This window comes from Chlorocebus sabaeus, chromosome 9, assembly GCF_047675955.1.
Source record: "Chlorocebus sabaeus isolate Y175 chromosome 9, mChlSab1.0.hap1, whole genome shotgun sequence".
Taxonomy (NCBI): Eukaryota; Metazoa; Chordata; class Mammalia; order Primates; family Cercopithecidae; genus Chlorocebus; species Chlorocebus sabaeus.
In genome coordinates this window covers 129455333-129470478 of record NC_132912.1, presented here as the reverse complement: position 1 = coordinate 129470478, position 15146 = coordinate 129455333, and the positions used below count along the sequence as shown (strand labels likewise).

General features: G+C 51.0%; 1 protein-coding gene across 3 annotated transcripts in view; it reads right to left on the bottom strand.

Annotated features, from left to right (window-relative positions):
* The window catches only part of DOCK1 (dedicator of cytokinesis 1), a 545325-nt gene extending 544641 nt beyond the window's left edge, over positions 1 to 684 (bottom strand). For 2 of the 3 annotated variants that reach the window (XM_007964409.3, XM_007964410.3), the window contains exon 1: positions 528 to 683. In XM_007964409.3, the coding sequence (XP_007962600.2) occupies positions 528 to 573 (46 nt within the window). In that variant the 5' untranslated portion in view covers positions 574 to 683. Of the gene's footprint in view, positions 1 to 527 lie in introns of all 3 variants that reach the window. The other variant, XM_038009711.2, reaches the window with a different exon arrangement.
* Positions 685 to 15146: the final 14462 nt, after the last annotated feature.

Here is a 15146-nt window from a genome sequence, read left to right as displayed (position 1 = left end):
CCCCAGCGAGACCGCCGAGGGGCAAGGGGCGCCGGCCACCCGGGTCGCGCCCGCTCCTCCCCGCCGGGAAAGGGCGGAATTCTCCGCTCTGACCGCGCCGACCTGAGCCCGCCCACCCAGAGCCCGGACGCGGGACGCAAGTTCATCCAAGCAGCAGAAGCCACCGCGAGACAGTGACCCCTGAGCTTCCCTGACGGGCCCAGCCGTGCAGAGAGCAGCTCAGGGGGCTCCGCTGCAGGGGTCCCGAGGGGCGGGCGTCGGAGGGGACACCCTGGGGAGGGACGCGTCCGCCCCCATTCCCACCCCACCCCCTCGTGTTCCCGACCCGGATTCCCGGGGCTGGAGCGGACGCTGCGGGGGCGCGGGGCGGCGGGGGGCGCTGGACACTGCGCGCCGGGCGGCGGCGCGGGCGGAAGCGCCTCTCCCCGGCCCGTCGGCCGCTCGGGGCGGCAGCAACAGGCTCCCGGCACACCCGCCCCGCCGGAGCCCGGGCTTGGGGCGAGAGGCGCGGCGGCAGCGCTGCTCACCCACGCCGTACTTCTCCTCGCGCTTGGTGGGCACCCAGCGCGTCATGGCGCCGCCGGAGCCGCCGCGGGTCGGGCAGGAAACTCCGCGTCTAGGCCGCCATTTTCCATTCCTTTCGAGCCGCGACAGGATGGGGAGGAAAAAGTTTGCGGCGGAGGCGGCGTCATGTGGGACGGGGCGGGCGGAGCGTCGCGGGCCGGATGGGAAAGGCCGGGAGCGCCGGCGGGAGGCGGGACGGCAGCGGGCTCTGCGCCCGCCCTCGGCGCGGACCCTGGGCTCGGACCCCGCGGCCGCCGGGCGCCCCTTCCTCGGTCCCCGTGCACCCAGCCCCGCGCCCCGCACCTGGGCACCCCCGCGGGGTTCTCCTGAGTTCCTGGAGCTCCCGGGGCTGGCGCTCACACCGTGAGAGGGGTGCGCCCTTGGTGGGGCGGGACGGGCGGGGGGTTTCTACGCGGGGTAGGAAACGGGCGGCTTGCAAGGCGCGGGGTTAGGCCGGAGCCAGGTGGTGCGAGGTCCCCAACTCGGATTCCTCCCTGATGGAGAATCCCGGAGCAGAACAAACGGCAGAAGCCCTGGGAAGGGCCCTCCTGAGCACGTGGCTCATTCATTCATTCCACCAGTGTTAGCTGAGCGCCTGCCCACCCATTGCCCGAGTGTGCTGGGGGAAGGGACGCGTCAGGTAACAGCACAGGTAAGTGCCGGCCACCCAAATGGGGTGAAAAGAGGTGGCACAGCGCTGCCGAGGGAGTGCGTTCCAGACAGATGACCTCTTGCTTGGGTACTGAATGAGGGGAGTTTTCCAGAGAGACCAGGAGGAAGCAGTCGCAGAAACCTCAGCCCGGCTTGGCTTGCAGAAACTGATGCTAGAATAGTTGTGGGACTCAGGATCTGAGGAAGAGAGAAGCCGGGAAAGGAAAGCCCAGGCCACGCGTGGGGCTCAAGAACGGCATCCTCGCCCAAGATGGGAGTTCTCAGGCCCCGGTGTTTCTCTTGACAGTAAAAGGTGGGGGCTTCAGATTTCTCCAAGGGAAAAGTTAAAGCAACACACACCTATTTATTTTTACTGCAATTTCAGAAAAGAGAGGTTAAAACCAAGAAATGGACAAAGCCTCCGAATGAAGGCAGCCCTTTAAATGGAGTAAATTTGGTTTCATGGCGCATTAATGGGGCGTCTTCTCTCCGAAGACACAGAGACAACTGCAGTAGATTAGGGGGCTATCAGGCATTGGAGGAACGAAGGTAAAAAGAAGAAGGTAAGAAAAAGAGGTCCCTACCTCTGTGAGGTAGGGACAGTGCTGAACAGCAGGGCTTGGGAGCCCACAGGGAGGTGGCCAGGATGGCCACAGGGCCTGGGGAGGACCAGGTGGGGCACCATCCTGGGTGGAGAATGCCCATCACCTAGCCTAGGGCCACCCAGAATGCAGATTAAATAAACATTCAGGAATGGCAGCGGAGCTTTTCCATTTTCGTGGGTTTAGAGGGAACCTGCTGCGTTTAAGAGGATAACGTGGGACCTGAGCATTCTGGTAAGTCAACCCCACATTCATGGAAAGCCACGGGCTCTGTTTTACTGATAAGGAACTGAAATCCCACAGAGGAAGTGGCCAGGCTCACTCACACAGCATGCACTTGAAGCTTTCTGTGGAAATCAGAAACCTCCAGGCTTCGGGTGCCGTGGTGGTGGCCTGGTGACTCCGACCCCCTGAAGGAGAAGCATCTGTGAAGGTGCTGTGCACGAGAAGTAGGGTGCTCTATGATAAAGGACATGGTGGCCTGACCTGCTTCAGAGCAGTGAGGGCTCCCTTGAGGAGATAAGATAAACCCAGACTTTAAGGATAAGCGGAAACCAGCTAGGTGAACTGGAGTGAGAACAGCACGTTCAAAGGCCCTGGTTTAGGAAGGAACACCACTCCTTCAGAGCACGGAAAGGCCAGGATGGCCGAAGCACAGGGAACAACAGGAAAGTGACGTAAATCGAGGCTGCAAGATGTAGAAGAAGGCCCTTATTGGTCGTGCTAGGAATTTGGAATTCTGCAAAGAAGCCTGGGAAATAGATTTTGGTGACACTCGCCTTCTCTTTAATGTGCAGTTTCAATTCCGTTGGTGTGATTCTGCATTGGAGATGGCATGCTGTAATGAATGGCCAGGAACTTATTAAGAGTCATGTAGACTTGGGAGGCCTGACCTTGCCATGCCGAGCTGCATGGCCACCCTCCTGTTTCTGGCTATTCTGTTTCTAAACCTTGGGGTTCTGACATTCCTACATATAAACTAGGGGTTGTAATATGAACCTCACAGGTCAGTCTTAGGATTGTAAGAGGAGACGTGACTGCATGTGGAAGACATCGTAAAGATGTGCTTCCTCATCTCACCCTACTTCCAGGTTCTTTGATAACCTCATGGTTCCCATTTTCTAGAACAGTTGCCGCTTGCACTCAGATAAAGGTGACTCACTGAATGCATTAATAAGTGTAGGCAGGATTTGCATACTTTTGGTAGACTGTCATATAATAAATTTATAAATCAGAATCTTAAAACTCCAGGTGGAGCCGGGCACAGTGGCCCATGCTTGTAATTCCAGCATTTTGGGAGGCTGAGGCAGGCAGATCACTTGAGTCAGGAGCTCGAGGCCAGCTTGGCCAACCAGGGTTTTAGTAGAAACCCTGTCTGTACTGAAAATACAAAAATTAGCTGGGTGTGGTGGCGCACACTTGTAGTCCTAGCTGCTCAGGAGGGGGAGGCAAGAGAATTGCTTGAACCCAGGAGCAGAGGTTGCAGTGAACCAAGATCGCACCACTGCATTCCTGCCTGTGTGACAGAGCGAGACTCTGTCTCAAAAACAAACAAAACAGAACAACTCCAGGTGGACCATGGGCCAGGTTTTTGTGATTGTGGCTTCAGTCCCTTGATTGCAACATGTGCCCACGTTTGGCCAAGATGTACCTGTAGCCATAGTCCTTGAAGCTCTGAGAAGATTCGTCAGCATCCCTGTGGTGTTTGGGCAGTGGTCTCATCTTGTGGCTCTAAATCAAGTCCATGGCCCTCTCTCACTGTCCTGTGGTTGCATAAACTCAGAGCTGGCTTCGTCTCCCATTCCAGGAGCCCCAGAGGTTGTGGCCTGTTGACATTTTTACCTCCTGAGTCAATGTGGCTGGACCACAGGTCTCCGTTGCCCTCCCAGACATCTTGCAGGACTTGGGTCTGTGCCATGCTTGTGGGTGTGACCAGCCCGAGAATGCTGAGGCTCTCAGTTGCTCAGTGCTGCCTGTCACTGGGATTTCAGAGTAGCGGCCCCCCGTCTCTAAGATACAACAGAATCTTGCTTCGGAGCCATGAAGAACATAATTAATATTACAGTTTTAAATCTTGAAAATTATAGTTTTAATTGTTTCAATTCAAAAAAATTTCACACATTGGCACTACAAATTCAGGAGGTAAATTCAGCAAAATCTTGCCTGGTGGAGGTACCAGAAGGCACAGTGAGTCAGTGGGGCATGTTTCTCAGTTGGTGGGGAGAGATGAGAATGGGGCAGGGATGTGGAGATTTTATGTAGGAAAAGGGGCCTGACCACACATTGCTTACCCTTTGAAAGGGGAGAAACAAGGTCCTGCAGGGAGGCCTATGCCCACTGCCTCTTGGATCCAGTGGCAGATCTGGACATCATACTGGATGACCAGGCATGTGGTCACAATGCACAATGCCACCCCGCCGAAAAGTATATATTCAAGACTTTAGACCCAACTTCCTGCTTACAGGAAATAGAGGAGGTTGAGGAACAAGTGACACCATAAGAAATAAACAGTGAAACAGGCCAGGCACAGCGGCTCATGCCTGTACTCCAAGCACTTTGGGAGGCTGAGACAGGTGGATCACTTGTGGTTAGGAGTTCAAGACTAGTCTGGCCAACATGGTGAAACCCCGTCTCTACTTAAAAAAAAAAAAATCTGGACATGGTGGCAGGCACCTGTAGTCCCAGCTACTCGGGAGGCTGAGGCACGAGAAGCACTGGAACCCAGGAGGCCAAGGTTGCAGTGAGCAGAGATCGTGCCGTTGCCCTCCAACATGGGCAACAAGAATGAAACTACATCTCAAAAAAAAAAAGACACTGAAACAAAGCTGGAGGGTAGAATATTCTTTCAGGTAGTAATCTAGTCTTTTCAATAGTCAATATTGTAGAGCACGAAGGGGACAGTGGAGAAGAGCTGTTCTAGATTTTAAAAGATGTAAGAAATACAACATTTAAATGTACTGTGTTATCCTTGATTGGAAACTGCTTTTAATTATCCAACACTTAAAAAAATGTTAAAGGCAAGAGGTGGTTTGAACTGTGGACTGTTATTAGGTTATATATGTATTTTTTTATTTTCTTAAGTATAATAATAGTTGTTATCATGGTTAGATGGGAAAAGATCCTTAAATTTTAGAGATGCATGCTGGAGTATTTTGAAGTGAACCGTCATTGTATTTGTTATTTAAAATACTATAGGAATAAACAAGATGAAGCAAAATTGCTCAATCTAGGTGTGGGTCTATGAGTGTTTCATCTTTCTACTTTTTCTCTCCATATTTGAAATCTTTTGTAAAATGAAGTCAAAGTGGGGGAAGGAGGAGCTTGAGATTGCAAAATCCATTTGAGAAGCAGCCACCTTGACTGGCTTCACTCTAATAGCCTGGACACTGCCTCCACTCTCCAGGTGCACTGCTCAGCATTCTCCAACAAGATCATTAAGGCAGACCCTACATGTTAAATTTCAATCAGTTTCATCGAGCAAATATGCTGTTAAACAGAGAATGCTGTGTGCTGCGTCAGAGTGCCTTATGGGCAAATGTGATGGTAACTATAAATGCAGACCAAGCAGTCCTTCCCACACTGTGTACACAAAGAAGTGAGCTCTGGAACTGGGAGCCAGGACATCTGCAGGAGGAGAATTCTGAAGTGAAAGGAGGCCTGGATATTGTTTGCAAGGCCTTGTCCCTAGAGCCTGGATGCTCTCAGACCTTCCACCACTGGGCCTCAAGGTCCAGGACAGTGCCAGGGAGAGTTCATAGAAACAAATGTGTTCTAGACTTTGGCAGCTGTCTGACTCTGAGACAGTAACCTGGCCACTCTAAGTTTCCTCATTTTTTTTTTTTTAATTTAAGTTCCGGGATACATGTGAAGAACCTGCGGGTTTGTTACATAGGTATGCGTGTGCCATGGTGGTTTCCTGCACCTGTCATCTAGGTTGTAAGCCCCACATGCATTAGGTATTTGTCTTAATGCTCTCGCTCCCCTTGGCCCCCACCCCCTGACAGGTCCTGGTGTGTGTGTTGTCCGCCCCCAGCCCCTGCTGTGTCCATGCGTTCCTATTGTTCATCTCCCACTTATGAGTGAGAATATGTGGTATTTGGCTTTCTCTTCCTTGTCGGTTTGCTGAGGATGATGGTTTCCAGCTTCATCCATGTCCCTGCAGAGGACATGATCTTATCCTTTTCATGGCTGCATAGTATTCTGTGTCGTATATGTACCACATTTTCTGTATCCAGTCTTCCATTGGTGGACATTTGGGTTGGTTTCATGTCTTTGCTGTTGTAAATAGTGCTGCAATAAACATGTGTGCATGTGTCTTTATAGTAAAATGATTTCTATTCCTTGGGGTATATACCCAGTAATGGGATTACTAGGTCAAATGATATGTTTTGGTTCCAGATCCTTGAGGAATCATCACACTGTCTTCCACAATGGTTGAACTAATTTACATTCCCACCAACAGTGTAAAAGCATTCCTATTTCTCCACAGCCTCACCAGCATCTACTGTTTCTTGACTTTTTAATAATTGCCATTCTGACTGGCAAGGTTTCCTCATTTTTAAGATAGTCTGACTTCTAAGCTGTTTTAAAGATTAAATGAAATAATGGCAGCAGAACTTAGCCCAGGTAAGGACTCTAGGTGAAACAATGGTTTTCTGATGCTGGACATCAGGTGTTGGAGGACTGTGATCCCAGAAAGGAGTGAAATAAATGAAGTGCACCCTGCAGTTGCCCAGCTTCCTTCCTGGAGGCAGCTTTGGGCTGCGCATAGGAGGAAGAAGTCAGCTGAACCCTGAGTCTCACTGGGTGGAAACAGTTAATGGAGTTCAGAGAAGCCAAGTCACTAGGATTTGCAGGTCGGATTACCCAGGATGAGGGAGCTGCTCACCCAAAGAGAGAACACCAGAGTTCTGCAAAAGGGCCACCCTGAGTCTCTGAATGAATGCTGATCTCTGCATCTGTGGAGTGAAGCTCCATGAGGCTGGCAGCAGAAAGAACACCAGAGAGTACCAGGCCTGGAATAATTCGGAAAGTTCACACAGTACTCAATGTTCCCTCCAGCCAGTGTGGAAACACCTCACAATCTAGAGGGTATCAGGCAAAGTCCTCCAAAAGATCACAGCTTTAAACCAAAGGCTACTCTGGTAAGTAATAAAACTTAAAAGCCAGCTCAAGAGAATAAAACTGAGCTCAAGTTACTTGCTGCCTGCTGGAACAAAGTCCAGCAGTGTTTAATCACAACAAAGTAAAATCACAATGTCTAGCATCCATTCAAAAATTACTAGCCATGCAAAGATGCCAGAAAATATGGCCCCCAACCAGGGGAAAACGTCAGTAGAAACAAATGCAGAAATGAAAAAGATGATGGAATTAGCAGAGGCCTGAAAACAGTGTTATAAATATACTGTATGTGACCAGAGAGATAGAGAAAACCATGAACATAATGAGGAAAGAACCAGAGGCCAAGGAAGCCAGAGCCAGTGCTTTCATGGGAGCTGTGATTGTCATGTGGGACTGGTGTAGATGGTCTCTGAGGTCACTTATTCTAGCCAGCAAATTCTGGTATTCTCAGTTTCTTCCTTTTAAACTTAGGCAGAAGTGATCCTTCCTATCTCTGGTTGGGAGCACTCACTGTTGCCTGTTCTGAGCTCTGTGAATTACAGTGGCCGTCTACTGGGACTGTGTGTCCCCACTCACTCCTCTTTTGGTAACACCATCCTGATTGTTCTTTGGGGATCCACAATTATGGGCTGAATGGTGTCCCCCAGAAATTCGTATGTTATAGTCCTAATGCCCAGTACCTGAGAGTGTGACTGTATTTTGGAGATAGGGCCTTGAAAGAGGTCACTAAGGTAAAATGAGTGAGCACTAATCCAATTTGATTGATGTCATTACAAGCAGAGGAAATTCAGGGCTGGGTAAGGTGGCTCGTACCTATAATCCCAGCACGTCGGGAGGCCGAGGTGGGAGGATCACTTGAGGCCAGGAGTTTGAGACCAGCCTGAGCAACATAGTGAGACCCTGTCTCTACAAATGAAAAAGAGGAAATTTGTACTCACATAGAGACACCAGGGCTGCACACACATACAGACCATGTGAGGAGAAGGTGGCCATCTGCAAGCCAAGGAAAAGAGGCCTCGGAGGAAGCCAGATCTGCCCGCAACTTCTCAGACCTCCAGCCTCCAGAACTGTGAGAAAATAATTTCTGTCATTTAAGCCTTCCAGTCTGTGATATTCTATTGTAGAAGCTCCAGGAAACTAGTACATCCACCCTCCCCTATTATCAGTCCAAGAAGTTCAGGAGGGACACAGCCTCCCCACTGCCTACTAAGGGTTGTCTCATGACCCAGGTCCCGGTAATCAGTGAAAGCCATTGTTCTTAGCCCAGCACTTACTTCAAGGACCCATCTATTGACTCAGTTTAGAGTTTCTGATGGACCTGAAGGAACAAGACACGCTTCCCTGGACTTTTCAGTTACATGAGACACGCATGGCCTTTTTTTTTTTTTTTTTTTTTTTTGAGATGGAATCTGTCACCCAGGCTGGAGTCCAGTGGTGTGATCTCGGCTCACTGCAACCTGCACCTCCTGGGTTCAAGCAGTTCTCCTGCCTCAGCCTCCCAAATAGCTGGGACTACAGGTGCCCGCCACTATGCCTGGCTAATTTTTGTATGTTTAGTAGAGACAGGGTTTCACCATATTGACCAGGCTGGTCTCAAATTCCTGACCTCATGATTCGCCTGCCTCGACCTCCCAAAGTGCTGGGTTTACAGGCGTGAGTCACCATGCCCGGCCTTTTTTCTTCAAACTATTTGAACTGAGTTTATGCACTAATGATAGGAAAAAAGCCATGACTATGTAAAATTGCAGGGCTTGGGTCAAACAGATGTCAGCAGGCTCCAAGTTCAGCCACCACCTAATCATAACACTTTAAATGAATGGGTTAACCTGTCTCAGCCTCAGTCTCCAATTCTGAACTAATCCTTGCCTTGTAGGGTGGTTGGAAAGATTAAACAAAAAAGAATGCACTGGCACATCGTAGGTGCTCAGTAAACATGGCTGACATTTCTCCTTGCTGACTTTTTGCAGTCTCCTGCACGGGAGCTGCAAGGCTGCCCTCTGTCATACATCCTCACTCAGAGCCATCCCAAAGTCTAAGGACAGTGTGGGGGCTGCAGAGCTGGAGGCTGGCCATACTCCAGGGTCTGGCCGTCACCATCTGAAGGTTCAAACCACCACTGCTGCAGCTTCCTCTTCGGAGCCTGATTCCTTTATCCAGGAGGGTCCTTGTGAACATGCCAAGCTTCCTAGTTATCGCCAAAGAGTCTGGATGAGTGCCTACCGTGTGCCAGACCTCCCATTCTTCCCACGTTTGGATGAGTGCCTACCGTGTGCCAGACCTTCCATTCATCCCACGGTTGGATGAGTGCCTACCGTGTGCCAGAACTCCCATTCTTCCCATGGTTGGATGAGTGCCTACTGTGTGCCAGACCTCCCATTCATCCCACTGTTGGATAAGTGCCTACTGTGTGCCAGACCTCCCCTTCTTCCCACGGTTGGATGAGTGCCTACTGTGTGCCAGACCTCCCATTCATCCCACTGTTGGATGAGTGTCTACCGTATGCCAGCTCTCCCATTCTTCCCACGGTTGGATGAGTGTCTACCGTGTGCCAGCTCTCCCATTCTTCCCACGGTTGGATGAGTGCCTACCGTGTGCCAGACCTCCCATTCATCCCACTGTTGGATAAGTGCCTACTGTGTGCCAGACCTCCCCTTCTTCCCACGGTTGGATGAGTGCCTACCGTGTGCCAGACCTCCCATTCATCCCACTGTTGGATGAGTGTCCACTGTGTGCCAGCTCTCCCATTCTTCCCACGGTTGGATGAGTGCCTACCATGTGCCAGACCTTCCATTCATCACATGGTTCTGCTGATACGTCAGAAGGCACACTAGGGGCAGGCTCCCGAGGTGTCATTCAAGGGGCTCCAACACACCCACACCTTTCCCCTCCTCAGGGGAGGAGCCTGCATGACTGCAGGCTTAAGGTTTCCAGAAGAAAGAGAAACTCCTACTAGCTGGAGGAACTGGGGAAAGTGGACTAAGAGGTGACCTCTGGGGCAAGGGCGGGTGTGATGGAAACATGGCAGAAGGAACGGTCCTCACTGGCAAAGTACTCAGTGCCTGGGACTGGAGTATGGGGGTAGGTGGACAGTGAGTGGCAGGATGTGGGGCCAGAGGGTTGGGTACTGAGATCACTGAGCCCAAGGAGTAGTGCAATCTGAAACTATGCCTTAGGAAGCTCACCCTGATGGCAGTAGGGAAGAGAGACTGTGGAGGGAGGAAACTGGAATTTAGGAAATGGGTTAAGGTGTTTGTGGTAAGGGAGGAGACCACCCCTCATATCGTCTTATGCCCAATTTCTGCTTCCAAAGAAAGAAGAAGTAAAAACTAAAAGGCAGAAATGAAATCCACAGGCAGTCAGCCCGGGGCCTCTCCCTGGGCCTGGTAGTTAAAGATCGACCCCTGACCTAATCGGTTGTGTTATCTATAGATTACAGACATTATATAGAAATGCACTGTGAAAATCCCTGTCCTGTTTTGTTCCGATCTAGTTACCAGTGCGTGCAGCCCCCAGTCACGTACCCCCTGCTTGCTCAATCGATCACGACCCTCTCACATGCACCACCTTAGAGTTGTGGGCCCTTAAAAGGGACAGGACTTGGGGGGCTCAGCTCTTGAGACAGGAGTCTTGGAGTCTTGCCGACACCCCTGGCCAAATAAATGCCTTCCTTCTTTAACTCGGTGTCTGAGGAGTTTTGTCTGCAGCTCATCCTGCTACAGTGGAATGAATGACTAAAGAAAGGAAAGACGGAGTGAATAAATGGGGAATCTTGAGCAACTCAACCTCTCCTCTGGGTGCTGCAGGAGCTGTGTATGGCACGGAGAGATACAAGCCCACGTCCTCTGCCCTGGGCACCAGCTGATCTGGCCCATGTAAGGGAGCAGCTGAATGACAGTGGAGAATACATAGCAATCCCAATTAACCTTTTTTTAAAACCTGGACAAGCCACCTGAAAGTAAGCATCACAGGGCACCCCCTCCCAGACCTCTTCCCAGAAGAGAACACGCCAATGACCTTCAAATCCATTCACAAGCCGGTTACTGGGCTCTGTCTTTCTGGTTCCCTGGCTGCGCCCTGAACCAGGTGCTGCAGAGCCACCCAGGAGACCCAAGGTCAGCAGTGGAGTCATGAGAACTTCTGAGGCCGGACCACAGCCAGATGCAGGCAGTAAACACACTGTTCCCTGCTTGGCTGTCATCCAGGGACCAGGACCGGACCACAGGCAATGAGGAAGTCACTTTTGGGCCATGTCAGATGCACAACCAGGCCTAGCGGGAGGCCGTGGAGCACACAGTGCCCAGCTCAGGCAGGAACTGAGTGTGCCATGCACTGAGTGCTGGGCATCGCAGGCCTTGGGGACACAATGATGGCCAAGAGATGTTTCTGCCTCCCCCCGGGAGCTCCTGGTCCAGAGGGAACAACAGACTAGGAAAAGCTACAGTGGAAAGGTGTACATGCAACATAGAGGACATACAGCTGGGGCCGTGAGTCTGCAAACGAGTCACTCTTCCACCACCTGAAGGACTTTGGGCACATCCAACATCACTTACACTATTTGCTCAATATTTTTCTTAAAATGAAAAAGAAATAAGTTGTTTTTAGGAAGGAGAACCGGTATTACTTGCCACAAATAGAAGATAACAAAAAGAGGCCTGACTACCCGAAGAAAGAAGTGCTTATTCATGTACACACTTCAAACCCTCTCCCGTCCCACACCGCGGACACTATGCCCTCTGCAGGGCTGTCGCCCCAAAGAGGGCGAGGCAGGGCTGAGAAGCAGGGAGGGGACATAGGAGGAGTTGGCAGAGGAGGGGTTTGTGGGGGCCCAGCCCTGCAGCAGTAATGGGGCTGCAGAAATAATGAATGAAAGAGCGGAGAAGAAAAAGCACCTGGGCCAGGCATGGTGGCTCACGCCTGTAATCCCAGCACTCTGGGAGGCCGAAGCGGGTGAATCACGAGGTCAGGACATCGAGACCATCCTGGCTAACAAGGTGAAACCCCATCTCTACTGAAAATACAAAAAATTAGCCAGACGTGGTAGTGGGCGCCTGTAGTCCCAGCTACTCGGGAAGCTGAGGCAGGAAAATAGTGTAAGCCCAGGAGGCGGAGCTTGCAGTGAGCCGAGATCATACCACTGCACTCCAGCCTGGGTGACAGAGCAAGACTCTGTCTCAAAAAAAAGAAAAAGAAAAAAAGAAAAAGCACCTACCTGTGGAGAGGAAGAAGTGAGCTCCACCAGCAATGAACAGCACAGATGCAGACTGGCAGTGGGAAGCTGTGCATGTGTACATGCATGGGCATGTGTACACGTGTGTGCATGCACGTGTGCATGTTCACAACAGGTACCTGCAGTCTCTAGTGGGGACCATTCACAGGGTCAGGGTGGATGCATCCACCCTGGGGACCCTTCATTCTGGATTCTGTCTTAGAAGCAGGCAGAGCCAGGAGAGTTTTAAGCAGAGAGTGGCACGTTTGACAAAGCCAAGCATTAGAAAGTGCATTCTGCTGGATTGGAGGGGCAAGATCATAAATAGAGGGGTTCCAATCAGATAAGGAGGACATGGCCAAGGCAGCAGGGCTGGGGGCTGCCTGCCTTCAGCAGTTCGGCCATGACGGACCAGGAAAGGGCCAGGAACATGCTGGGCCCCAGCACAGTCTCGGAATTCTGGATACAGGGAGATAAACCTTGAACAAAACAGTGCCTGTGCCCTCGTGGCTCCTGGCTGCTCCCCTGACCTGGCTGCTCCTCTGACCTGGCTGCAGGTAACAGGCAAGGCCCTCTGGGTGGGTTAGACTCCCTCTGGGGCAGGCTTTGGAAGGAATTTTTTCAGCCTCTGCCACACTCCACTTGAACTCAGAATTATGAGGACCCCGCACCCCACCCCCAGGTGGACCCATCAGTGTCTTCCAGGGTTGACCCGTGACACATACCAGGTTGTGATAATGTTATAAAAATTTAAATTTCAAACTATTTAAATTATCTAATAATTGCACTATATGTAGAATTCCTATTCTGGATGAATCGAGATTGAAAAAGGGATCTTCATTTTCTGAAGCTCATTCTTTTTCTTTTTTAATCAATGGAATAAAACAGGTTTCTGAAACAGGTGCTCTTGGTGTATTTTAGGCATGCTTGATTTTCTTTTCACAAGTAAAAATAGTAATGAAGAAATTCTGTGAGAACAGCACCACCTGAATGGAACTTCCTAAGGCTATCAACTTGATAGCTCCAGGCTCTCCTGCTGCTTGGAAAAGAGTGTTGCAGAGCAGAGGCGCCGCAGGGAAAAGGGGTCTCCTCGATCTTGTTCTCTGAGCTGAGCACCCCATGGGAAGGTGAGCAGACAAGGCTGCCAAGCCTGCAGGGTTGGCTTTGGGTTGGGAAAGCAGGCGGGGAGCCCAGGCCTCTTTATTCCCTGCTGCAGGGGGCACGCCGACAGCTAGGAACTGACATTTATTGAACACTTGCTTCTAATGCGTGAGATGTGAGATAGCGATTTGGGCTGCATATTTCTCTTGGGCTCCACTCGGACAGGGCTCCCCCCTCAGTATTTCCTTCCCCGAGGGGCTTCCCCAGCAGGAAGCAAAGGGATGCTTGATGTCCACAGCTCTTTGGGCGTTTGTATGAACCTAAACACTACAGGTGGAAGCCCGTGGAGCCTGCCCAGGTAACTTTCCCTGCCAGGGCGGCATCCCCAGCTGCAGCAAGCTCTAGCTGCCCCCATTGGCAGATCTTGCCCTGGCTGGCTGGGAGCTCGGCTCCACCCACCCTAGGCTGAGGCCATTGACTGATGGGCACAGAGGCACTCAGTGCTGACTTCTTGCCTGCAAGTGGGACAGGTGTGTGGGGCTTTTCCTGCTCCAGGGGTCTCCAGGATCAGGGGAAGCTGCTCTGTCTCCAAGGACACCACTTCTTGCCCTAATGTCCTCGCCTCCTGCTTCCTCCCTGCCCTTTTCTTGAGCACACGCCCTCAATGTACCTGTCAACAAGGTTCCCCACCTCATGTGAAGACACTCAGCTATGATGTTTGGAAAGACAGAGGCCAGTGTCTGGTAGCAGGTACAAAGGGAGGGTGTGTGCTGAATCAGGAAGGGGAAGAGAGGTCCCCCAGGCTGACAGGAGAACTGGGCGAAGGGAATCCCATCCCTGAGTTTTGCTGCTCAGCACAAACCCCAGCCCTGGGATTTGTAAGGAGGGTGAAGACTTGAGGATGGGAGTGGGGATGGTGATGGCAAAGGTTAGGGGCCTCCCTGCAACTTCTGGTTCCCCAAACAGCTCTTGGAGTCTGGTGGTGTTCCAGAGGTTCAGGATATGACAGTGGAGGGATGCCTGCTCTGAGGGTGCTTGTCCTCCAGTGGGGGACAGGAAATAAACCAGTGAACAAATAGATCAGCCAGATCCCGGCAGCTGGTAAGTGCCAGAAAGAAAACGAAACTGGGTTACAGGGAAAATCTCAGTGTGTGTGCGCATGTGTGTGTGTGTGTGCGCGCGTGCGTGTGTGTGTGCGTGCGTGTGTTAGGTGTGCTGTGTGCATGGTATGTATGTGTGTGGTATGTGTGTATATGGTGTGTGTGTTGTGTCTTGTGTGCTGAGTGGTATGTTGTGGGGGGTGTGTGCTGTGTGTTGTAGCATGTCTATGTGGTATGTGCATGTGGGTGAGTGGTATGTGGTATATGATGTGTGTGTGTGGTGTGTGTGTTGTATATGGTATGTGTGTTGTGTATGTAGTATGTGTATGTTTATGTGTGTGGTGTGTAGGTGTGTGGTGTGTCTGTGATGGTGTGGTGTGTAGGTGTGTGGTGTGTCTGTGATGGTGTGGTGTGTATGTGTATGTGGCATGTGTGATGTGGTGTTTGGTGTGTGGTGTGTGTGTTATGGTGAGTGGTATGGGGTGTGCTTGATATGTATGTGTGTATGGTGTGTGTGTGTGAGAATGTGTATATGTGTGGTGTGTCTGTGTGTTATGGCATATGGGAGTGTGTGGTGTGTGTATGTTTTTGTGTGTGATGTGGTGAGTGGTATGTGATAGTGTGTGGTATGTATGTGTGTGGTGGGTGTGTTGTATGTGTTGCAGAATATGGTGTGTTTTGTGGTGTAAGATGAGTATGTAGTGTGGTGAAAGGTATGTGGTGTGTGGCATGAATGTGTGTGTAATGTGTAGTGTACGTTTTTGTGTGTGGTGTTGTATGTTTATGTGTATGTATGTGGTG